This window comes from Porcisia hertigi, chromosome 12 (assembly GCF_017918235.1).
Source record: "Porcisia hertigi strain C119 chromosome 12, whole genome shotgun sequence".
Taxonomy (NCBI): domain Eukaryota; phylum Euglenozoa; class Kinetoplastea; order Trypanosomatida; family Trypanosomatidae; genus Porcisia; species Porcisia hertigi.
Genome location: NC_090571.1, coordinates 476,176 through 500,221, shown reverse-complemented (window position 1 = coordinate 500,221; position 24,046 = coordinate 476,176). Strand labels below are relative to the sequence as shown.

The window sequence follows — 24,046 nt, the reverse complement described above, 5'->3', positions numbered from 1 at the left end:
CACACACATATATATATATATATATATATATATTGCACAAATATAATAGAATACACATATGTATATTTATTATATATGTGTGCATGTATGTATGTGTGTGTGTGTGTGTTCCAAATGTACATTTGCATACGTACGCAACAGCAGGAACGTAGAAATAACAACAACGCAGCTTCTATGGGGAAAGGATGGAGAAGTACAGAGGGAGGGGGGGGGAGGGGGGAAGGAGTGCCCAAAAGGAGAGCTGAGAAGCCGAGAAGGCGAAAAAAAAACGGTACGGCACGCGACGGGGTCTTTGTGAAACCACAAACACACGTGGGGGTGCAGAGCTGCAGACGGCCCTCACACAGTAAAGGTGCAGGACAGGTGCTCGAGGAGCACGTTAACTCTTTGCGCCAGAGTCTACCCGCCAATTGAGCCCCACCGCACAGTGTCCAACGAGAATACGGTTGGGAGGCAAGCCAAGCAGGCCCTTCTCCCCTCACTCTCGCGCGCGCGCTCTCTCTCTTGTGCTCAGGACCGCACAATGATTTGGTAGATCTCGCATCCACGCAGCACCTGCACCAGAAAGTTGTGGTGTTCACATAACACCTCAATGTATTTCTGCAAGGCCGGGTTAATGGTGAGTTGGTTGTGCGGCACCTCCGGGAACTCGGCGAACGCTTCTTCTTGAATCTGCATCGCACGGTGTGATAGTACTTCACGCAGGTGAGACAGGGAGTGCAGAGAGTGGCCCGTCATGTCGAGAATCATGTCGCCCGCTTGCAGCTGCAGCTCCTTCTCCTCCGCCTTGGGCAGTGGCCGGGCCACACTCACCACCTCGAGATTTTTATTGATTGAGCAACCGAGAATGCCCTCAATCGCGAGCACCGCGCTCGGCGGGTAATCCATGTCGTCTGGAGAGAACGTCATGTAGTGAAATGGCTTCGCCTTGCGCGTCGTGCTCACGCGGCGGCGGCGCAGGTCCTCGTCGTTGTCGTCGACACGGATCTCCGGCATGTGCGTCAGTAAAACCTTTAGGCCCACTGCGAAGAGCTCCGCTATGACCTCGAAGGCATCCTGCTCGTCTGACAGAATTGTTCTACGGTAGAACTGCTCTTCATTTATGAGGCTCATGAGCTGCTCACGGTCCATCAGTCGACGCTCCAGCTGATGGCGATTCAACGCCATCATCTTATCCACGATGGCGTCGCAGGTGTCGATCGCCATCGTCTCAATATGAACACGGTCCACCGCCTCACGCTTCATGACGTCCTCTTGCTGATACAACACGCGACGGCGACGCTCGTTGGCAAGCATCTGCTGCCGCTGCACAACCTCGTCTTCTTGCAGGTCACCCAACAGCGCCTTCAGTGTGGACGGCGCGTGCAGCGGGGCATGGCGGCCGTCCTGGGACTTCGGCACCGGCGAGCGGAACAGGAGATCAAGCAGCGCCTCCATCGCCTGCGAACGAACAATCGCGCGCGCCGCAACCTCATCCGCCTCCAAGTCGGCTACGGCTGCCCTCCACCACTCGGGCTTCTTCGTGTGCCAAGCACCTCGACTGGAGAGTACCTCCTCCTCACGCGCCTGCCGCTCGGCCTGTTTCCGCTGAGCGGCACGCGCTGGGTTCATGGCGTCGTCAAGGTCCCGCCGGGCCTGCGACTCCTGCGCAACGATCCTCTTGCGCCGCTGCGCCTCACTGGCCTGCAACGTAAAAACAGCAAGCGTTCGTCGGTGACCACCTATTAGCACGTGCAGTTGGCGCGCCGCACCCACCTCTGTTGCGGCCCGCTCGACCCGCTCCTCCTCCTCCAGGTTCGCCATGGACGTTGTAAGCGTCGACCTCACGTTCGAACGGGCCTCCTTGCCGGCTTTTTGTCGACTTTTCGCCTCTTCCAGCCGGATGCCGTCGCGGAGATATTCTTCCTGGACAGCGAGTTGGGCCATGTTCTCTGCAAGCTGGTGGCGCAGCTCCGCCGCCATGCACTCGCGACGCTTCGCCATGCGATGCTCCGCAGCACGGACGCGATCCTCCGTGCGGCGATAGTAGTGGTCTCGGCGAGCGTCCATGTCGTAGTCGTCATCTGTGTCGCTGGTGCCGCTGTTGCTGTCGCTGTTGCTGTATAGGCGACCAGGCACTGGGCGGCGGCGCTGCGCCGACATCGTGCGAGACATCCGGCGCGACACCATCGAAGAGGGACGCCGGCCACTGGCAGCACTTGATGCACTCGCAATCCTCCCGCTTTTGCCGCTGGCGAGCGAGGCGGCGCCGTCGTGCATGGGGTCGTACAAGTCACGCATATCGTAAAACCGATGGAGAAAGCGGAACGGGCAGCCATGCATGCGCCGCTCTAGACCGTCTCGCTCGATATGGACACGGTTGTAGCGGATCTCCACGGTTAGCCGTAGTCCGGGGCGGTCGACGGCGAGGCTGGTGATGGTCACTAGGCGACGGGGCAGCCTCATTGCCAAGCAGACGTCGATCTGAGCATTGAAGCGGATGTCTGCCTCGTAAGCGGGGTAGATGCGGTTCCACTCCTCCCCAAATACGTAGCGGTCAATGATGGCGACGCCGAGATCCACGTCATCCGGGCGAGGGGCCGCGGCTGGATCGGCGGCCAGCATCCACTCTGCGGACATGAGGCACCCCTGATGAGCTGTCAGTGGATAGGTGCTGCCCCCGCCGTTCTGCTGAGGCACCACTACCAGCTGCTCAGCCACCGGATACACGCTGCTGCGATGCGGGCTCATCACAGACGAACTCGGCTCCGAGACGTTGTGAGAACCAGTGATGGTGCCCGGCATGGCGCCGTTGCCGTTATGTGCGTTCATCTCCTCGATTCTCCACTCGTATTCGCGGCGCAGCCGAGCCGCCTCCTCACGCTCGCGCTCCGCCTCATTGTGGAGGGCCTCGACCTGTACCAGGCGAGTCTCGATCTCGCGTAGGCGCGCCGCTTCCGCCGCGATCGCTTCTGTTGCGCGTCCACCTAACGGTGAGTTTGAACGGTGGTGTGACGGGCTCGCCTTGGCAGCCGCCACAGCTGCCTTGACCTTTGCCTCCTCAGCCAAGTAGGTCTGGCGCACTATCTCCTTGTGTAGATACTGCATGAGATGAAGGCGGTGGTGCTGCAGACGCTGCACGCTGCGCAAAAAGGCGTTCTGGCTGGACTTGTTCGCGTGCGACGCGATCCGGGGAGAGGTGACGCTCGCGCCTTGGACAGTTGCTGTGGTGCGGGGGGAGGCGTGCTGGTCGAGCGTTGACACAGAAGCGGACCGGGGAGCAGCGCTGGGCTCGCCGCGCGCACTGCTCGGGGTGCGGTGGCGGCGCGGATAGCAGCCCTCGGCAGCGGAGGCGGCGGAGGGGGTTCCATTTCTGTGCCGCGACCGGGACGACGCGGAGTGGCTGTGGTGGCGACGTGGACGGCTAGGCGAGGGGGGGTGTCCCGCTGTCTGAGCAAACTCACGTTCCGCTGGGTCGACTAGGCGGCGGTGCACTGAAGAATGCAAGTGTCGGTGCGACATCGATGTCGCTGCCGAGGCGGCCCGACTCCTCTCTGCACTGTAGTGAGAGGGATGTGGCTCCTGCAGTTCATCAGAGGCGCGCAGACTCGACCTGCCAGCGAGAATGGAGCGACCGGGCGCTACACGCTGCTGTAAGGAGCGGATTGACCGCGACGGGGTGGCTACGGAAGCCAGGTCATCGTTTTCTTGGCGAGATGGCAAGCGAGAGGAGCGCGGCGTGGACTCGCGGGTGCGCACTGACAACTGCGTTGTTGCGTCATCGTTCTCCAGTCGACTCGGCAGGCGGGCGCTGTGCGGAGTGGACACCCTCATCCGTGGAGGGGTGCTGTGGGTGTCAGCATAGTGCGTGACGTCGTCCTGCTCTGGACGCTCGTTGATACTGCTTGAGGCGAGACGACGGCTCCTCACGCTTGGCGAGTTGGGGCGGCTGTGGTGGCTATCACGGCCAGCAATGCTGGCGCGCGCGTCAGGGCTTTGATGGTGGTGGTGGTGGCGGCGGCGGTGGTGGTGGTGGTTGTGGTGGGGGGAGCTGTTCACACTTGGCGGAGTTGATAGGTTGTGCGAAAGGTGAGACCCAGAACGTATCGGGAACGGCGGCATCAACGTCTCCTCAGCGCCGCGACTCAGCAGACACTCCACCACGCGGTCGCAATCGCCAAGTGAGGAGAAGTGCATTGCTAGAGTTTCCCACATCGTCGGGTTGTCGCGGCGGGAGCGGTCGCTGCCTTTGATAGAGGACTCCCTGTTGCTTCTGTCGGCAACCTCGGAATGTAGACCAATGGAAGCGGCGGCGTTGTCGAAAAGTAAGCTGGAGCCGCGCATGATGCTGACAATGTCTTTATGGCGATAGAACTGGATCAGGGGCAAGCTGCACACACCGACAAAGGAAGCACGCTCATTTGTGGCGGGGTCCGGCATGGCTGTGGGGGCACCACCGCCACTTCTCCGGTGCACGGTCAGTGCTGTCTTCGTGATGGTAACGATGCCAGGGAAGGTGGTTTGACTCTCATCTGGCGCAAAGTCCATTGCCAGCGTGAAGGTGGTGACTGGCTTCATCTTCGGGAGAGGGGCAACGGGGGGGTGGAGGGCTGAGTGAATTGCAATGGGAATCCCGTCCAAAGCTACCAACGACACCTTGAAAAAAAAAAGGGAATCAGAGTGGGGAAGGAAGAAGAGGGAGAGAGAGAAGGGGGGGTTGCTGTGTATGACGAGCCCTCCTTTCGTATATGCTGTTGATGCTCTAGTCACTTTTGTGCAGTGGGTTTGTGTGTCGGTGTTTGGGGGGGAGAAGGGAAAGGGAGACGAATAGGAAGAAAAAAGAACAAAATATAGCAAAGAAAAAAAAATGTAGGGTGCCTGTCGATTGTGAAAAAAAGATTACCCCCACCGCCGCCACCACCACTCCACGCGCAAACGCACAGAAGCACGGGTGACAAAAAAGAAACGTGCAAAAAAAAAACGTGCAAAAAAAAAGGGGGTGTCGTAAGGCCGGAGATCACTCAATATGGCAAGGGGGGAGGAAGGGGAGGAAGGGGAAGAAGGGAGCGACGAAGGCTAATCGAGGGAATGGGAATGAGAAAAAAAAAGGGGGAGGTGCGAAAGAGACGAGAAAGTAAAGGAGTGAGGAGCACCCGGAATGTCGACATCGTTGTTGTGTTTTTCTCTTTCCATTTTTTGTCAGCCGCTTCATTGCAGTCATGCCAGGCGCCACCTTCGAGCCCCCCCCCCAAGCAAAGGGGGGGGGGAGGGAGACATGTACACGTTAACGGGAAGGGGACACACGTTTGGGGTGGGGAAGTTACATACATGTACACGTGACGGTCGTTTCTTCAGCCCGGCGGCGATGGCGGCAGAGCAATGCCAGGAAAAAAGAGAAAAAAGAAACGTGAATCCGAGTAAGAGTGCAGAGCATGAGCGAAGGTGGAGAAAGGTCGAGGGAGTTGGGGGTGCAGAGGTTGGAGATGTGATGCCCAAAGAAAACAAAATCGGAATAAAGATGCAGCATACAGTGAGAGAAAGAAAAAAAAAAGAGATCACCACCACCACCACCACCAGACAAAAACAACAAGTCCAAAATAGCAAAAAAAAAGGCATGGAAAAAATAAAGAGCCACACAAACGAGAGGGTCACGAATTGCATGCACAGAAGTCAGTATATATATATATACTTATATACATATATATATGTGCATGTATATACTGTATATATATATGTATGTATGTATATATTTTTTCTTCCACTAGTTCTAGCCCGCGATGATGGGACGAACGCACAAACTATACAGATACATAAACACACACATATATAAAGGGGAGAGGCGTACCCATCTACATCGTCACTGTCAATCCACTGTCCCCCCCTACCCCCTGTTCATTGCCCCTCTCATCTCACCGAGGTGGGAACAAAGGAAAAAAACAAACACAAGATAGTCGCTGGGCATGGTGTCTGTTCGCCCGTCTCTCTATAAAAGTATTCACGGGAGGGGGAGGGGGGGAGGGGCCCGCGCGGGACACACACACACACACACTGCTCGAGAGACATGAACATCTGTAACGATACCACACACATGCTTCTTTCTTTCATCCCACACACGCTATCTGCCTCGGTGTGTGTGTGTGTGTGTGTGATGCGTGTGTGATGCAACTCAAACCACGAATCAGTGGTCACACACACATACACACAAACCCCTTCATCTACTCAGCGTCACGCACTCCCCCGTCTCGCAGACGAGTATGTTGATGCAGTGTCGGTAGGGGGGGGGGGGGGCAGAGGGAGGGGGGGGCAGAGGGAGGAAGGTTTAGAATATGCGCAGACGACACCTCCCTCTCTCTCTCTCTCGGTGCACCGAGTGATGAGGGACAACACATCTAGGCGACGGGGTATTTGAAAAAAAAAAAGAGGCAAAAGAGAAGAGGCAGTTGAAGAAGCCATCAAACCAAATTATGTTGGACATAATACAGAAAAATGCGGGCGAGTCGTCGAGCCGAGCTGCCGTTTTCCCCTTTTTTTTTCTTGCTGCAGCGCCGGTGAAAAAAAAGATAATATGGGGAGGCGTGGAAGGGGGTGGGGTGGGAGGAGGGGATGTTGCCCAGCCAATTGGTATGGGGCCCCCCGCTCCTTACCTCTCTCTCCTCGGTGCGTTGTATATATAGGGGAAGCAGGGGGGGGGAGAGGGGATCGCTGGTTCTAGTTTACACTGTTTTGTCAGCTACGATGGGGGAAGAGCACGTCGCGGAAGCGTCTGTTGCTGTAGACGTACCTGCAGCACTAGAGGAAAGGTTTGACTCCTCTAAAGATGAGGCGAAGGCGGTGGGTTGTGGCAGCGAGCTCGAACGATCCGCTCGCGCAGCTCCGCAGATAGGACATTTGAGTACCCCTGACGCACCGCAGCCGACACAAATACTCGGATGGGTGCAGGTGAAATACAAATGTTGGTGCGCTCGTGGTGCGGAAGCACAGCAACTGCACGGCCCCCTTTCAAGACGTGCCGCCATGACCCTCTCCACCTTGCCATGAATGTTCTTCAGAAGCGACGCTAAGAGGTACACCTCCATGTCGCTCATGATCGCCACCTCCTCTGGGCTCGGAGTGTAGTGGTGGCGGAGGTACTCGCCCTGAAGGAGGCGGCGTTCATCTAGAATCGTTTCTCGGTGGGCGGCGTTTCTCTTCAATCGCTCATCGAAATCTGAACCCGACAGGAATCCCTGCTTTGTTGGCGGCGTGTCACCTGCAAGAGGCCCTCCACCCCGTGATGCTGACGACTGAGCTGTCGCCGATAGATCGGAACGTGCACCAGGGCCGCTAGCATTGTTGCCGTCGTCGAGGTGAGTCGACGCACCGCCGTCATTCGTCGAAGTCGCCGCGTGGTCGTCACCGGGCTGACAGCGCTGTGTCACCTCCACCTTGCGACTCTCATGGTGCGGGCTGCCCTTTTGCTCTGCCTCGGGAGCGTCACCCGTTGCACCGCTGCTAGTGTCGTTGTGAAGGTCACTCTGCTGGTGGCAGCAGCTTTGTTTGGCCGAGGCGGTGGTGGCGGCGCTGTCTGCGTCCAGGTCATCGGAGGGGGAGGCGCCGCCGAACGGCGAGTGCGTCCGCGCGTGTGTCGCCGCTCTCTCTCCCTTTTTCACTAAAAATTCTTTCATACGGCGCTCCAAAAATGTGGCCTCGCGATACGCTCGACTCTCCACGGTTTCCCCACCGCCCCCGCCGCTTGCTGGTTTGTCACTCTGATCGACGCAACCATTGCCACCCTGTGATGGTGCGCCCTTGCCAGTGCTGCTGGCCGCGCCTTTCGTATGAGACGACGACCCCTCAGCAGAAGTCGATCTCCACTGATGCTCACGTGAGAGAAAGGCGTACCACTCCTCCTTGGTCGATGGAGGGACGCCGGTGGCAGTCGCAGACGCGCGACTCTGTGCACCGGCGGTTCCGGAGGAGAAAGCTGTCGAGGGCGGGTTCATCTCAGATGGTGTCAACGGGTGGGGAACCGGGCCGCTGGCCTCGTATGCGCTAAGAGGCACACGAGCCCCATGCGCGCGGCGCCATCGCGCGTCTACCGCAGCAGCCTCCTCGCTGAGGGCGCTGCTATTACCGTTCATCTCCCCGGTAGGTCCCTCGCTATTTCTCATGCTGTTTGCTTTCTTGTCCCTCGATGCGGGTGCACCGCATCGCGCGCCAACACCAGACCAGCCACCAGGGATCGAATCCCCGAACAGCTCCTGCTCGGTGAACAGGGGAGTGGGAGGGCGTGGAACGGAGCCGGGCGAAGACGCAGTGCCGGCTGCTCGCGCAAACCAAAACGCGGCACCCGCTGCATGTGTAGCCGGTTGTCTTGGTGGCGGCGGTGAAGAAAACGACGGCGCCCCCGCTACGCGGCTACCTCGGCACTTCACATGCGCCAAGGCCTGCTCGTAGTCGTCTTGGAGGGCCTTGAAGGCCTCTGCACCATTGGGGTTTCGGTCGGGATGAAGCAGCAGCGCCTTCTTGCGGTACGCGCGCTTTATGTCTGCTTCGGCGGCGCCGCGGTTAAGACCGAGCGTGCGGTAGCACCGATCCATGGTGGGGCTGGTCGCACCACTCGCCGGTGTGGATGAAGGAGCGAGGTGAAGCTTTTTTGCTTGCTTGAGATTCCTTCGCCTGTTTTTCTCTTCTCCAAGAGAGAAAATGCCGACGCTATCGTGGTGGGCGGAGTATACATAAACACAAGTAGAAGAATAAAAATAAAAACAACAACAACAACAACTAGTGATGATCGATTCACTTATCGCGTGCCCTCCCCCCTCGGCGCGTGAAAGGCGCTCAAAGAGGAAGACACTGAGAGCAGGGGTGCAGTCGCACACTGTCAGAGGGGAGGGGGGGAAGGAGGGAGGGAGGGAAAAGGGGGATGAGAAAAGAGAGTAAATCAAGAAGAGGCGAGCAATGCATACGTACACGCTACCAAGGCCTCTCCATACCGCATGCGTCGTGTATTGTGGACACTTACTGCGAACGTCTAAGCGTAGGAGCACAGACCGTCTGCTAGGGTTTTCTGCCTTGTGAGAGAGCACGTGTGTGTGTGTGTGTGTGTGTGTGTGTATGTGTGTGTACGTGAGCACGTGTGGTTAGGGGTGGAAGGAAGAAGAGCAAAGAAAAAAAAGGGGGAGAGGCATTTTATACTTCATGGAGAAACCGAGAAGCGCACACATACGGAGGCAGAGAAGGTGGCCTGCCGCCAGGCGACTACTCTGGGATGGCGCATTGGAAGGTTCCAAGAGAGAGGGAGGGAGAAAGAGGGAGGGAGGGGGGGGGGCGATGAGAGGTCACACGGGTGCAGACGCTGACGTAGACTCTATCGAAAAATAGAGAAGTCCAGTCTTGAAGTTTCTCCAACTGTACCGCTTTAGCACTCGAGCACACAACAACGAAAAACTGCATGAGAGTATGACTGTGTGGTCTTGTCAGTGATAGACGTACGAGGTACGATGGCGGATATGCTGACGCATCTCCCACAAACCCAGTGTGCGTCCTTTCTGTGCCATGCTGCGCAACACGGTGCGGATAGACGGGTCTTGCTCCTGCAGAGGAAGAACACGCAGATAGTCGCCCGGTATGCTCAGCACTGTGTTGGAGACTCGAGAAAGCTGCTGTGCTCCTACGCCGGCACTGCTGGTGTTATTGTTGATGATACTCCCAGCGCTTCCGAAACTGTTTGCACCAGCGCTGTGGTGAGTACGGTGCATCCACCATGCAAAGCGCTGGAGATAGCGAGGCTCAAGTAGCGCCGCCTCTGGCACGTACGTCAAAATCATCGGCTGCTGCTCCTGCGGTGACGACCCTTGCAGAGATTCCTCATCACAGGAGGACAAAGGGGAGGACACCCACGCAGAAGCAGCGGCCATCGGCGCCGTGGTTGCCGTCGGTGAAGAAGACAGCGGTGGACTCTCGTCATCCTCGACCTCTGCGAGTGCACCTGCACACGACCGAGGTCGCACCTGAGAGTCCCCTGCGCGGGTGGCTGAGAAGCCGTTGAGGTAACAGGAGGGCTCATCCTTGGATAGCGAAGGCGCAGACACCTGCAACTCTTTAGGTGTACCGCTATCCGCATCTGTCGAGACTCCAGCCTTGTCCGCTGCGCGGCTCAGCGGAGACGATGGGAACGACCTCGAAGCCGCTGCGTGCCGTGGTGTCGCCGTCTCTCCGCGGACGCCGCTGTCCAGCGCCGTCGTCGGGTGGAAGGATCGATCGGGAGAGAGATCGTACTGAGGGTAGCAGCGCGCTAGGGCCCTACCGAAACGTCCGCTGCGCTGCAACAGCCGCAGCACAGCCGCAGGAGACGGCGTCATGCTGTACCAGTGCTGATATGCGTCACACTGCTCGCGGTGTGACGCGTACAGAGACTTGGAGGCGTAGTGCCGCAGCAACTCGTACATTACGGTGATGCGCCGGTGGAGAATGGGAACTAACGCTGTGAGGACAACACGAGTGACGAGATCCTCGGCGGCACTGAGGCAGGCAGAAGTGTGTAACTCAGCAGCTGAGCGCACGCTTGCCTGAACGTCACGGACAGCGTTGTGTATAGCCTCCTCAACATGTTGCGTCGTTTCTAAAGGCGAACCCTCCGCGTTCCACTCGTGTGTTCTGGGCGCAGATCGACCAACTCCAGTGCGTAGCGTCTCACCAGGGAGCATGGTGCCCCCGCAACCAAATCCCTCAGCAGCACATTTTGCCCACCTTCCGAGAAAGGGAGAGCGGCATGCATCGTGCAGTACCGACTGCCACTCCACTGCCGTCAAGCGCAGCCGCAGCGTCGTCCACATGGACGTGAAGTACTCCTCCTCAAGCCAAGCTCGCCAGTGGGTGGTGGTGGTGGTGGTGTTGGTGGTGTCGTGAGAAAATGTGCTGTGCATTGCTGATACAGTCTCTGGTGACCCGTGCACACCAACCAGGACGTCTGACGGCAGCGCTACATGGAGCGGCGTTATGAACCCAAGGATCTGCACGGCTGCCTCGGCAACCTCCTCCAGCCGTTGTGTGAGAGCTAGACAAAAGGCGCGAGATGGCACTACAAGCTTCAGCTCGTGCGGATGCCCACGGGGCACGACACCAACCACAACGACCTCGTCCAGAACGGCGTCATCAACCCAATCGAGAGAGCCCACATCAGTCCCTGATGTTTCGGCGTGTGGGGAAGAAGAAAAACGAGCTCCAGACGCACCGGGCGCACAATTCCGCCCGTGGCGCCGAGGCGATGTCGTCTCCGCCTGTGCCAACTGTTCCGAAGACGCGCCGCTGCACGCTTGGGTGACGTCGTCCGTTGGTAGCGCGGCGTCCACCAACCCAGCTCTGGCAGGCTGCCCGCTTGGAGGCGTTCCATGCGTAGCCGTTCCACCTTCCTGCCGCTGCGTGAGCCACCGTTGCAAAGCTGGAAAGACCCCCAGCGCCTCATCTGTGGAACGCCATTGTTGAACGCCGCCACCGGTCGTCTTGGGCGAGCAAGGAGCTGCCGGCGACGTCACGTTTTTGTAACCGCTCCCCTTTTTGCTGCGCTTTGCGCCGTTGGTGGTCGTCACATCGTCTTCCTCTCCGCGGCGCTGGCGAACACGGTTGGTGCGGCTACGTTCACGACGATGGCATCCGCCCCTCGCGGATGCTGTGCCCGTTATGGAAGCAGGAGCTTGCTTCGACGCCGGCTTCATCACCTCCTCCTGTGAAGGCGCGGAGGCGACCTCCACTGCAGTGGAAGCCATAGAAGCGCCATGACGCAGTTGTTGTACGAGGAATCCTGGGAGGGCCCTCTGGTGAAGCACCTCGAGGTAGCGACGCAGGACAGGCGACGCCACCGACGTGCATAGGGTTAGGGTGCATAGGGTTAGGGTGCATAGGGTTAGGGTGCATAGGGTTAGGGTGCATAGGGTTAGGGTGCATAGGGTTAAGGGTGCATAGGGTTAGGGTGCATAGGGTTAAGGGTTGCATAGGGTTAAGGGTGGATAGGGTTAGGGTGCATAGGGTTAGGGTGGACAGGGTTAGGGTGCATAGGGTTAGGAGTGCATAGGGTTAGGGTGACATAAGGGTTAAGGAGTTAGCATTAGGGTTAGGGTAGCATAGGGTTAGGGTGATAGGGTTAGGGTTAGGATTAGGGGTTAGGGTTAGGGTTAGGGTTAAGGGTTAGGGTTAGGAGTGGATAGGGTTAGGGTGCATAGGGTTAGGGTGCATAGGGTTGAGGAGTTGCATAGGGTTAGGAGTTGCATAGGGTTGAGAGTGCATAGGGTTAGGGTGCATAAGGTTAGGGTGCATAGGGTTAGGGTGCATAGGGTTAGGGTGCATAGGGTTAAGGATTGCATAGGGTTAGGGTGCATAGGGTTGAGGGTGGCATAGGGTTGAGGGTGCTGATAGGGTTGAGGGTGCATAGGGTTAGGGTGCATAGGGTTAGGAGTTGCATAGGGTTAGGGTGTAGGGGTTGAGGGTGCATAGGGTTAAGGTGATAGGGTGAGGGTGCATAGGGTTGGGTGCATAGGGTTGAGGGTGCATAGGGTTAGGGTGCATAGGGTTAAGGTGCATAGGGTTAGGGTGCATAGGGTTAGGGTGCATAGGGTTAGGGTGCATAGGGTTAGGGTGCATAGGGTTAGGGTGCATAGGGTTAGGGTGCATAGGGTTAGGGTGCATAGGGTTAGGGTGCATAGGGTTAGGGTTAGGGTTAGGGTTAGGGTTAGGGTTAGGGTTAGGGTTAGGGTTAGGGTTAGGGTTAGGGTTAGGGTTAGGGTTAGGGTTAGGGTTAGGGTTAGGGTTAGGGTTAGGGTTGGGGTTAGGGTTAGGGTTAGGGTTAGGGTTAGGGTTAGGGTTAGGGTTAGGGTTAGGGTTAGGGTTAGGGTTAGGGTTAGGGTTAGGGTTAGGGTTAGGGTTAGGGTTAGGGTTAGGGTTGGAGGCGTTCCATGCGTAGCCGTTCCACCTTCCTGCCGCTGCGTGAGCCACCGTTGCAAAGCTGGAAAGACCCCCAGCGCCTCATCTGTGGAACGCCATTGTTGAACGCCGCCACCGGTCGTCTTGGGCGAGCAAGGAGCTGCCGGCGACGTCACGTTTTTGTAACCGCTCCCCTTTTTGCTGCGCTTTGCGCCGTTGGTGGTCGTCACATCGTCTTCCTCTCCGCGGCGCTGGCGAACACGGTTGGTGCGGCTACGTTCACGACGATGGCATCCGCCCCTCGCGGATGCTGTGCCCGTTATGGAAGCAGGAGCTTGCTTCGACGCCGGCTTCATCACCTCCTCCTGTGAAGGCGCGGAGGCGACCTCCACTGCAGTGGAAGCCATAGAAGCGCCATGACGCAGTTGTTGTACGAGGAATCCTGGGAGGGCCCTCTGGTGAAGCACCTCGAGGTAGCGACGCAGGACAGGCGACGCCACCGACGGCACCTGAGCGAACTGCACAAGAAGGGGAAGGCATCGGTAGCAGCAACATGGATGGGCTGGAGAAGACACCACAGACATGGTTGCAGGAGACGTGGGAGATGATGAACAGCTCATCGCCGTCGACAGCTGCCCCTTTACGAGATTTAGCGGCCGGGGTGCAACACGTGACGCCCCGACAACGGCCACGGAAGTGGCGGTGGCGGTGGTGCGCTTGTCGAACACACAAGGCGTGGCCGCCTCCTTGTTCTCCGAAGCTCCTGCACCGTGAGAGAGGGCACTCTCAGCCCTTCGGACGCGGCTGAATCGTTGAAGCTGTGCGAGGACAGCCCCGCGCAAATTTGACCGGTCTTCTGTGGCTGCGGCGCTGCTCACGCTGGCGTGGCTGTTTGCAACGCCCTGGACAGGCACCCCAGCCACGAGTAGCGCAGTTGGAGGGGGTGGGGGAAGGTAATAGAAACGCCGTGCCCGCATCTGCTGCTCTTCGTAGAGCCCCAGCGTGTCAGAAGTGTAGCTCACTGTGCCGGATGACCACTCCACCAAAGCGCCACCTTGCCACTCCGGGGGTACGTACAGGTGCGACTGCTGCCGCTGGCGCTGCTGCTCGTGATGATGATGATGTTGATGATAAGAGTCGTGCGGTGCTGACGGAGCGAGATGTAAGGAAAGCGGTATGCCAAAGGGTTGACTAGAAAAGGCAAAACCTCCTCCCAACGGCAACACATCACCTGCATTGCGCGCATCCGTTTGAGTGAAGGCCATCGCCGAAACGCCGGCGTCCGTGGATGCACCGGATGCCCTGAAGTATGGGGCAAGAGGGGCGGCGGCGGTAGCAGGAGTTGACAGAGCCCCATCTGGCGTTCCAAAGCCCTCTGCGGGGCTAGGCATCGCGGCAGCGCCCCGTGATGGCACATCACCCTGTTTTTCCAGCTGTGCTTGGCTGGCATCTGTGAGAACCGAGTTCGTGTTTGCGAAACTCTCTGTGCTCCGGCTTGTTGGGACATCTTCCATGCCTCGGTGGCCCTGAAGCAGAAGCCTTCGGTATTGCGTGTAGCGGGCCTGCGCACCAGCAAACGATGTGCATGCAGCATTTCGCTCACGGGAAAGGCAGTCCACAGTCTCCATCACAGCCGATGCCAGCGATGACGGCGGTGCTAGCGAACCTTCCTGAGGCGCAGGCTGGTGATGCATCGATCCTGAGTTATCTCCACTAAGTGGGCGATAGGGGGAAAAACCACATGTGGAGGCGACCGCACACCCCACCCCTCCCGCGATCGGTGCGCCGACGGATGCGACCGGGTCGCTTGCCTCCCGTGGCACAGAAGCGTCGACACCGCTGCCGAAAGGCGATTCCTCTAAGCGAAAAGACTCTGGAGAGACCGTGACAGCATCCCTGCACACCGCCGCCGAGTGCGCCAACACCACCTCCACGTTGCCCCCGTTACAGCTCCAGTTGGTCGTCGGAGGCGACATTGGCGACGCATACGCCTCAACGACGGGGGGTGTGGGCGGTGCGAGCTCCTTCTTGTCATTACCTCCGCTTTTAACGCACGTGGGTTCACCACCGTTGCTCCAAGTGGTGTGGGTCGCTATAGAGGTTGTATCGTTGCTGTCCCCGCACGCCGCTAGGGACGTGGCCTGCATGTACACTGGCACAGATGGCAGCGCAATGCACACACGAGACACACTACTCCCTTCGACAGCAGCCTCAGAGTCTCTTGCTGACGTTCCTGTCACGGCATCCGCCATGATTGGTGAAGTGACCACCGCACGCAGAAAGGCGAGATGCTGATCAGAAACCCTCCGCAGATGTGCAAGACACCCACCATTCGTGGAAGTATAAATAGGGGAGACACTCACCTGCTCTCTGGACGCACCCGCTGACGATGCGTTGGCGCCGTCATGTGCATGCTCCGCAGATGACGCGCACGCCGCATTCGATGGCAGTGGATATTGTGGCCCGAAAGCGTAAGTACACGGCACGAGCTGTTGCACCAGCCGCTCCACGGCAAAGGTGCGAGGCAGTACGGGGACCAGATTGCACATCTCTACTTCCTCCAGGATGTCAAGGCGCGTCTTAGGATCGCCCGGGGGGCAACGAAGAGGACTGGACAAAGTCGAGTGCGCCGCTCGGGTGGGAGCTGAGGTTGCAGTGGTGGACCTGCGGTACGAACAGTGATCTGCTGCGGCACCACCATAAGCCTTGCTTACTTCTTCGTGGTCTCTGCAGTCTGAACGCCATCCGGTGCCGTCGGTCTCCACGACAGCAGCAGACACTCCCGCTGCAGAGGATGAACCATTGCATACAGCTGACATGCTCTCATGCGGAACGAGGGGGATTAGACCTTGAGCTCGAGAGCCTGTTACCGAGGCACCACCGATCGCTACACTGTCGAGCGCCAGGCCCTGTTCGACCTTCACACCAATTTCGTGGGGGTCGTCGGAGTACAAGACATTGTGTTTCTCGTCGTCGTAACACTTCTCCCGGTCCTCTTCACACCGCGTGTGTTGCAGAGTGATGGCAGCCGCGCCAGCAGTGAAGAACGCCTCATGCGTGTGGTGCTCCTCTTCCAACCAGAGAGTGGCAAGGGGACTCGTTTTTTTGTTCACGACAGGCGATACGTGAGAACCATTCGACGAAGGCGACGCTACAGCACTGCTGCCGCCCATAGGTGTGGCGCTGTGGAGACTAAGAACTGGCAAATGAGGCGCCGTCCCCTCGTGCTCGTCCACTACACCACAGGTGTGCATAGAATACAAAAGACAAAACGGGAAACAAAAAAAAAAAGAAAGGAGTGAAGATGGGGTATGGACCGGTGGTCCTTCTCAAAGTGTACTGTGCACCTCGTAAGGCCTCTCTCGAGTTGCCGGTCGTCGAGCACGCCACACAAATGGAGAGAGAAAGAGAGAGAACACACACACACACACACACACGAGAGAGAAAGAAAAAAACAAGACAGAGTGAGAAGCAATATCACCGTATACCGGACTTTACCTCTATATTATATTGGTGTGGTGCACCAGTTCGACACCGTGATGGCGTGTCGCTGCGCTTCGCACCTTCGGATGGACAAGATTTGGGGGGAGGAAGGGGAGGCGAGGGTTTCTTGATGCATCCAAAATAAACCCTCCCGCGCGCTCTTCCTTATACAATTATTCAGGTCAGGAGCGCTCCAAGCAAGCCGCCGTCAGCTTACGTTATTGTAAAACCAACGTTCGCTCTCACTCTCAATCTGTGAGTTTTTTGGGGGGGCGGAATACGTGAGTTAATGTGAGATGGGAGATGAAGTGAGTCAAGAACGCCAAACAATATGTTAGAAGGTGAGAATGGATAACATCGAGGGCAACTCTACCAGACTTTATGGGGTCTGGTGGTGGGAAAGTCGTGTCAGTTGCTTCTCACCACCAAATGGGGTCCCGCCCCCCCCCCACCCGTCAGTCCACAGACCCGCGAAGAGGGACTCTTGCAACATCTACGGCGCTTTACACGGGTTGGCAAAAAAAAAATCATCGTGCAAGCGTGGTGAGCTTCATCACCCCCACCCCATCCCATCTAACCCAACCACTCACAGAGAGAAGCACTTCTGCGGTTGCTCTTCCAAAGGAGAGAAATGGGGGAAGGGGGGAGGGAGGAGAGGGGGAGGGCGGAGAGAGGGAGGGGGGGAAGGGGAGGGGTGGGGAGGGGAGGGAAGATGTGGCCACCACTCTCCACCCCGATACGGTTGGCTACGACAATGAAGTCGCACCGAATCCGGCAATCTCTTCGGGTTGTTTTCCAAACTAGCGTCAAACCTCGAGGGGAAAAAACTCCAATCAGAGCAGCAGTGGCGGGTGAGCCAGGGGAATCGTTTGCAGCGCTCAAAAAGAGAAAAAAACCTCGAGGACTGGAGGCTGCGAAGGTGCAGAGCGCCCTGCCTTTGTCAGCGCCCGCCGAGGAAAAAAAATTAAGCCTGGAATCGGGTGTGATACTTCTGTTTGACTGAGGGACGTGACATCAACAGTCTACGAGTCACAAAGACATGAAACGCAGTACAGGAGCCGTTGAGAGATCGCATGAGCACCCCCCGGCACAACTTTTCCGAGCCTTCCCAGCCACGTACAACACAAAACATGTACACACACAAACAGACGCTCACCGCAACACCACACGGGCACACGCGGAGAGGAAGGCAACGCAAGCGCGCGCATGACGAGGCAGGCGCTGCACGTCGGCTCAAGAGACAAGACGAGAGAGAAAACGAGAGCGAGAGTGACACAGCAGACGCGATGGGGGGTACACGGCGGACGTGGACACCCGCACTTGCACACACACACACACGCGCGCGGTGTGTCCTGCGGAGGGGGTGGGAGAAATGAGGCTCCACCACCCTTGGCTCCGTTGGGGTTTTGTCCGTGCACTCGTCGAGGCCGTGAGCGCGCATGTTCCCCTTTGCAGCCCACCAGCGCGACCACGGCACTCTCAGCGATCAAGAGGAGCCCTCAGCAGGGCTTCGAGGGGCAGCATAGCGGAGCAGACCGCAGTGACATGGGTGCCCCTCGCTCGCGCTGTCATTTGTGGGAAAACTCAGTGGAAATAAACGGGGAAAAGTGGTGATGGGGAGGAGAAGCGTGGGAAAGGGGAGAAAAGGGGAGAAAAGGGGGAATCAGGGATAAATGGGGGAAAAACTGGGAAAAACTGGAGAAAACTGGAGAAAACTGGGGAAAACTGGGGAAAACTGGGGAAAAACGGGGGAGAATAAAATCAGTTAGAGATCAACACCTCGGGGAAAAACAGGGGAGGTGGCATAAAATATTTCCCTGCGAGATGACAACAGGGGCTCACTGACGGGACATGGAGGGACATGAAGAACGGGAAAGGAAGTAAGGGAAGAAGCTGCAGACGCTGAGGCAGAACCGCTCGTGGAACAAAGAGCGATCCGCGAACATCTGCACACACACCACCCACGCCCGAACTACACCGCAGTATGTCGGTGAGTTTGCAGGCAGCAGCCGACTGTTGGTCACACACACGGAAAGGTAGAGAACAGCTCGCGCACAGCCACACAAACAGGTGCATCCCTCACTGCACTTGTTGGTGCGCGAGTGCCGGCGTCCGGGAAGTAAACAGGGATTACAGAAGCAATGCAGCTAATTATGCACATGCGGCTGGAAGCGTTGACATGCACGCATATGCACACACGCACACAACTAGAAACTAACATATAAGGATGTGCGCATGTGTGTGCATATGCATGAACACGTTCCCTGCCCTGGCTGGAGAAGGAGGGGCGACAGGAGAGGGCAGTTGTGCGGTGCGCCGCATCCCCAGCGGCAAAGGGCAGTGCGCACAAGAACCGACGGCATTGCGCACTGTGGGCCTCGCCTGGCCACAGACACACCGCCATCAAATCTCCGCTCGACACCATGGCGGCTGCTCGCACGGCCGCCAACAGAGCACATCGACGCCCCTCATCACAGATTCTCTCAGCACAGTGGGAATGAAACAGGAGCAGCGTATCGCTGATTATTGCAGAAAAAAAGGGGGAATTCAACGCGCGCAAAGGGGGACAAAAAAAGGGGAAGAGACAAAACTCTCCGAACAACACACGCACACACACACAACGGGTGACTCGGAACGTGGGACAGAGGACGAGGCGGGCAGCGTACACACACACACACACACACACCGCATCGACACACTCGCTGGGCGCACCTGCCGCACATGAGACGCGCGGCTGTTCGGAAACAGAATATATCACAAACTCGATACAAATATCTATCCATCTAAAATAAATATATATATATATACAAATATACATGCACACACACACACACACAAAGCCACAGGGGCACACGACAGGGGTGTAGATGGCAGGACAAGACGTCAGACACGAGCAGCACAAAAGCAGCTGCGCAGCCGCACAACAACACAAAAGGGAATACGGGCACCGTGTGGCTGAGGCGGCGCATAGATTTAGGAGGGAGGGCGGGAGAGAGGAGGGGGGAAGGGGTTAATGGCGGTCAAGGGAATTTAAGAGTTAGGGAATTAGAGAGGGAGACCGTGGGGAGTGCGGTCGCAGCGCATTCCATGAGAATTAGTCTGACACCACAAACACACACACACACACACGAATGCACGCTTCCAGGTCGGTGTGCAGCACACGGAGAACACCTGTACCTGCACAAGACCACCCCAGTGACATCACGCCATCGGCCCAAGGATGAAGAGCAGCGCAACGCACATCACAGACGCCAGCAGCACCCCGCCTGATGCAGCGGAGCTCATTGATGCGATCGTTGTTGCTTTCACATCCTTCGTTGTGATCTTTGTTGTGGGCGTCGGAGTAGTCAGCTCCGCTGTGGTGGTGGTGGGCATGATGGTCGTCGTCCCAGGCTTCCCGGTGGTGGGCTTCGCCGTAGTGGTGGTCGTGGTAGTCGCGGTCGGCTTCGCTGTGGTGGTCGTCGTCCCAGGCTTCCCAGTGGTCGGCTTCGCTGTACTGGTAGTGGTGATGATGGTGGTGGTCGGCTTTGCTGTGGTGGTCGTCGTCCCAGGCTTCCCAGTGGTGGGCTTCGCCGTAGTGGTGGTCGTGGTAGTGGCGGTCGGCTTCGCTGTGGTGGTCGTCGTCCCAGGCTTCCCAGTGGTCGGCTTCGCTGTACTGGTAGTGGTGATGATGGTGGTGGTCGGCTTTGCTGTGGTGGTCGTCGTCCCAGGCCTCCCAGTGGTGGGCTTCGCTGTAGTGGTGGTGGTGGTGGTGGTGGTGGTGGTGGTGGTGGTCGGCTTTGCTGTGGTGGTCGTCGTCCCAGGCTTCCCAGTGGTGGGCTTCGCCGTAGTGGTGGTCGTGGTAGTGGCGGTCGGCTTCGCTGTGGTGGTCGTCGTCCCAGGCCTCCCAGTGGTCGACTCCGCTGTGGTGGTGGTAGTGGCGGTCGGCTTCGCTGTGGTGGTCGTCGTCTCAGGCCTCCCAGTGGTCGACTCCGCTGTGGTGGTCGTCTTCACGGCCTTGACTGCGGTCTTGGTGGTGGAAGTGAGGTTTGCCTCTGTAATCCTATCGGTGGTGAGCATGGCTGTAGACAATGGTACCGACGTCGTTTGCCTGGTTGGAGCAGCACTTGTTGTACTTGTCGTGGTCTCCGGTCTGACAGTCGTGCGGCAAACCTCCTCGGTTCTGCAGTACCTTCCCTGGTGCTTGTCCTCGATGTACACCGTGAGGCCGCCCTTCGATGCCCACGAGGCAGGCACACACCCGCAAAACTCGTTGCCAGTCAAGTATATGTCGGTCAAAGCCCCCATCGAAGACCACGACGAAGGCAGGCTCCCGGACAGCTTGCAGTTGTTCAGCTCGATGACGCGGGCACCCGTCAGCCCCTTCCACTCCGGCGGCAATGTGCCATAAACGCCTGCGTCACTCAAAAACAGAAGTTGCAACGATGTCATCGAGCTCCACTCCGGCGGCAGCGTCCCCGAGAGTTGAGTGCCCTGCAAAAACAAATCCTCCAGATTGCTCAAGGCTCGCCAGTCGACAGGCAACTCGCCAGAAATGTTCGTATGCCACAGGGACAGTCGAGTGAGTGTCGTCATACGGCCCCACTCGCGCGGGAGAGTGCCGGACAACTGCGACCCATCAAACCACATTTCCCTCATCCGCGGCAGTGCGCTCCACGATGCGGGCAGCGTGCCGCTCAGCGCCGCCCCTCTATTGCGAAAGTACAGGTGCGTGATCATCACCTTCGTGTAGTCAACGCCCGATGGCATCTCCGGCAGCGTGCCAGTGTACTCCACGGGGATCCCCTCCACGCGCACGCTGGACCCGTCGCACGTCACGTACCTGAAGCTGCAGAAGTCCCTGCCCACCCACTCACTCTGCAGCGCAGGGATCGCACTCGAAAACGCCCGCAGCACCGTCAGCGTGTTCGTCTGCTGCTCAGCAGTGAAGTCGCTCCTCGCAGCGGTGGGTGGAGCACTTGTTGTGCTTGTCGTGGTCTCCGGTCTGACAGTCGTGCGGCAAACCTCCTCGGTTCCGCAGTACCTGCCCTGGTGCTTGTCCTCGATGTACACCGTGAGGCCGCCCCTCGATGCCCACGAGGCAGGCACACACCCGCAAAACTCGTTGCCAGTCAAGTATATCTTGGTCAAAGCCCCCATCGAAGACCACGACGAAGGCAGGCTCCCGGACAGCTTGCAGTAGTCCAGCGCAATGGTTTGGATTTTTTTCATTGCGCTCCACTCCGGTGGCAGTGTCCCCGAGAGCTGCGTGCCCTGCAAAAACAAAGACTCCAGATTGCTCAAGGCTCGCCAGTCGACAGGCAACACGCCAGAAATGTTCGTTTTCGACAGGGTCAGTCGAGTGAGTGTCGTCATACGGCCCCACTCGCGCGGAAGAGTGCCGGACAACTGCGACCCATAAAAGGACATTCGTTTCACGCGCGGCAGTGCGCTCCACTCGGGCGGCAGCGTCCCGGTCAGCAACGACGACTCAACGTACATGTACAAGAGCGAAGACATCGCGCTCCACTTCGGCGGCAACGTTCCGCTGATAGAACTTGGGAAGGAGATCACAAGCATCCTAAGTGAGACCATCCCAGACCACTCAGCCGGCAGCGTGCCACTGAGCTGCTCTTGCGCAAGCACAAGCCTTTTAACTGACACCATCGACCCCCACTCACCAGGGAGACTCCCGTTGATGCCTGTACAATTCTGCATTCTGAGCTCAGTCAACGACGTCAGTGCGCTCCACGATGCGGGCAGCGTGCCGCTCACGTCGCAGCCCACCAAAACCAGGGATCTCAGCTGCTCCAGCTTGCTCCAGCTATCCGGCAGCGTCCCGCTCAGCGCCGCCCCCATCGTGGAGAAGTTCAGGTGCGTGATCATGACCTTCGTGTAGTCAACGCCCGATGGCATCTCCGGCAGCGTGCCAGTGTACTCCACGGGGATCCCCTCCACGCGCACGCTGGACCCGTCGCACGTCACGTACCTGAAGCTGCAGAAGTCCCTGCCCACCCACTCACGCTGCAGCGCAGGGATCGCACTCGAAAACGCCCGCAGCACCGTCAGCGTGTTCGTCTGCTGCTCAGCAGTGTACTCACGTCTCGCTGCAGCAGCACGCACGACTGGCGCATCGCTGCAGCACAGCAGCAACGCCACCGCCGCAGCGAGGATCGCCGCCAGCATCCGCCGACGTGCACACCACGGCATTCGGCACCAGCGACAGTCTGCAGACAACTGCACACGGCTCATCACGCCAACAGGACGGGTCCGTGTTAAGCGTATCAAAGGAGGGAGAGGGGGAAGGGAGGAAGGGGGGGAAGGGAGGCGGCGCGTGTGGTCCTCAACAACAGAAAGCCGTATGTGTGTGCTGGTGTGCGGAGATCGGTGAGCCTCTAACTGCGGGAATACTCAAAGGGGAGGAGGAGGAGAACAGGGGAAGCCGAAGAGTCGATGCGGGAGTCGTGCAGCGCATGGGAGAGAAGCAAAGGGCGGCGCATGGAGGGGGGTAGGGAAGGCCAGGAGACACTGTGTGAAAGAGAGAGACGTGCGTGGCGGTGTGGGTGCGAGGGTGCGAGGGTGCGTGTGTGCGTGTGCGCACGGAGGCAGTGAGGCCAGAAGACAGCAGGCGCGTGCTGCAACAGTATTGCCTCGCTGAGACACACACGCAGACACACGCGGAGAGGAAGGCAACGCAAGCGCGCGCATGACGAGGCAGGCGCTCCACGCCGGCTCAAGAGACAAGACGAGAGAGAGAGCGAGAGCGAGAGCGACACAGCAGACGCGATGGGGGGTACACGGCGGACGTGGACACCCGCGCTTGCACACACACACACACACACACACGCGGTGTGTCCTGCGGAGGGGGTGGGAGAAACGAGGCTCCACCACCCTTGGCTCCGTTGGGGTTTTGTCCGTGCGCTCGTCGAGGCCGTGAGCGCGCATGTTCCCCTTTGCAGCCCACCAGCGCGACCACGGCACTCTCAGCGATCAAGAGGAGCCCTCAGCAGGGCTTCGAGGGGCAGCATAGCGGAGCAGACCGCAGTGACATGGGTGCCCCTCGCTCGCGCTGTCATTTGTGGGAAAACTCAGTGGAAATAAACGGGGAAAAGTGGTGATGGGGAGGAAAAGCGTGGGAAAGGGGAGAAAAGGGGAGAAAAGGGGAAATCAGGGAAAAATGGGGAATCAGGGGAAAATGGAGGAAAATGTGGGAAAAACTGGGGAAAACTGGGGAACAACAGGGGAGAACAAAATCAGTTGGAGATCAACACCTCGGGGAAAAACAGGGGAGGTGGCATAAAATATTTCATTGCGAGATGACAACAGGGGCTCACTGACGGGACGTGGAGGGAGGGGGAGAACGGCAAGGGGGGCAGGGGGGAGGGAGGAAGATACAGACGCTGAGGCAGAACCGCTCGTGGAACAAACAGCGATCCGCGAACATCTGCACACACCACCCACGTCCGAACTACACCGCAGTATGTCGGTGAGTTTGCAGGCAGCAGCCGACTGTTGGTCACACACACGGAAAGGTAGAGAACAGCTCGCGCACAGCCACACAAACAGGTGCATCCCTCACTGCACTTGTTGGTGTGCGAGTGCCGGCGTCCGGGAAGTAAACAGGGATCACAGAAGCAATGCAGCTAATTATGTACATGCGGCTGGAAGCGTAGACATGCACGCATATGCACACACGCACACAACTAGA

General features: G+C 58.2%; 3 protein-coding genes across 3 annotated transcripts; all 3 read right to left on the bottom strand.

Moving 5' to 3' along the window:
- Nucleotides 1-510: 510 nt before the first annotated feature.
- On the bottom strand, nucleotides 511-4,557 carry JKF63_07525 (uncharacterized protein; the record flags this gene model as incomplete). The annotated part of the gene is made up of 1 exon (XM_067903462.1): nucleotides 511-4,557. The coding sequence occupies one exon, from the start codon at nucleotides 4,555-4,557 to the stop codon at nucleotides 511-513; it is 4,047 nt and encodes a 1,348-aa protein (XP_067758887.1).
- A 2,135-nt stretch (nucleotides 4,558-6,692) lies between these two features.
- Nucleotides 6,693-8,558, bottom strand: JKF63_07524 (uncharacterized protein; the record flags this gene model as incomplete). Its single annotated transcript, XM_067903461.1, has 1 exon — nucleotides 6,693-8,558. The coding sequence occupies one exon, from the start codon at nucleotides 8,556-8,558 to the stop codon at nucleotides 6,693-6,695; it is 1,866 nt and encodes a 621-aa protein (XP_067758886.1).
- Nucleotides 8,559-9,437: 879 nt separating this feature from the next.
- JKF63_07523 (uncharacterized protein) lies at nucleotides 9,438-14,141 on the bottom strand (the record flags this gene model as incomplete). Its single annotated transcript, XM_067903460.1, has 3 exons — nucleotides 9,438-11,681; nucleotides 13,194-13,499; nucleotides 13,530-14,141. The coding sequence occupies 3 exons, from the start codon at nucleotides 14,139-14,141 to the stop codon at nucleotides 9,438-9,440; spliced, it is 3,162 nt and encodes a 1,053-aa protein (XP_067758885.1).
- Between the last annotated feature and the right edge of the window lie 9,905 nt (nucleotides 14,142-24,046).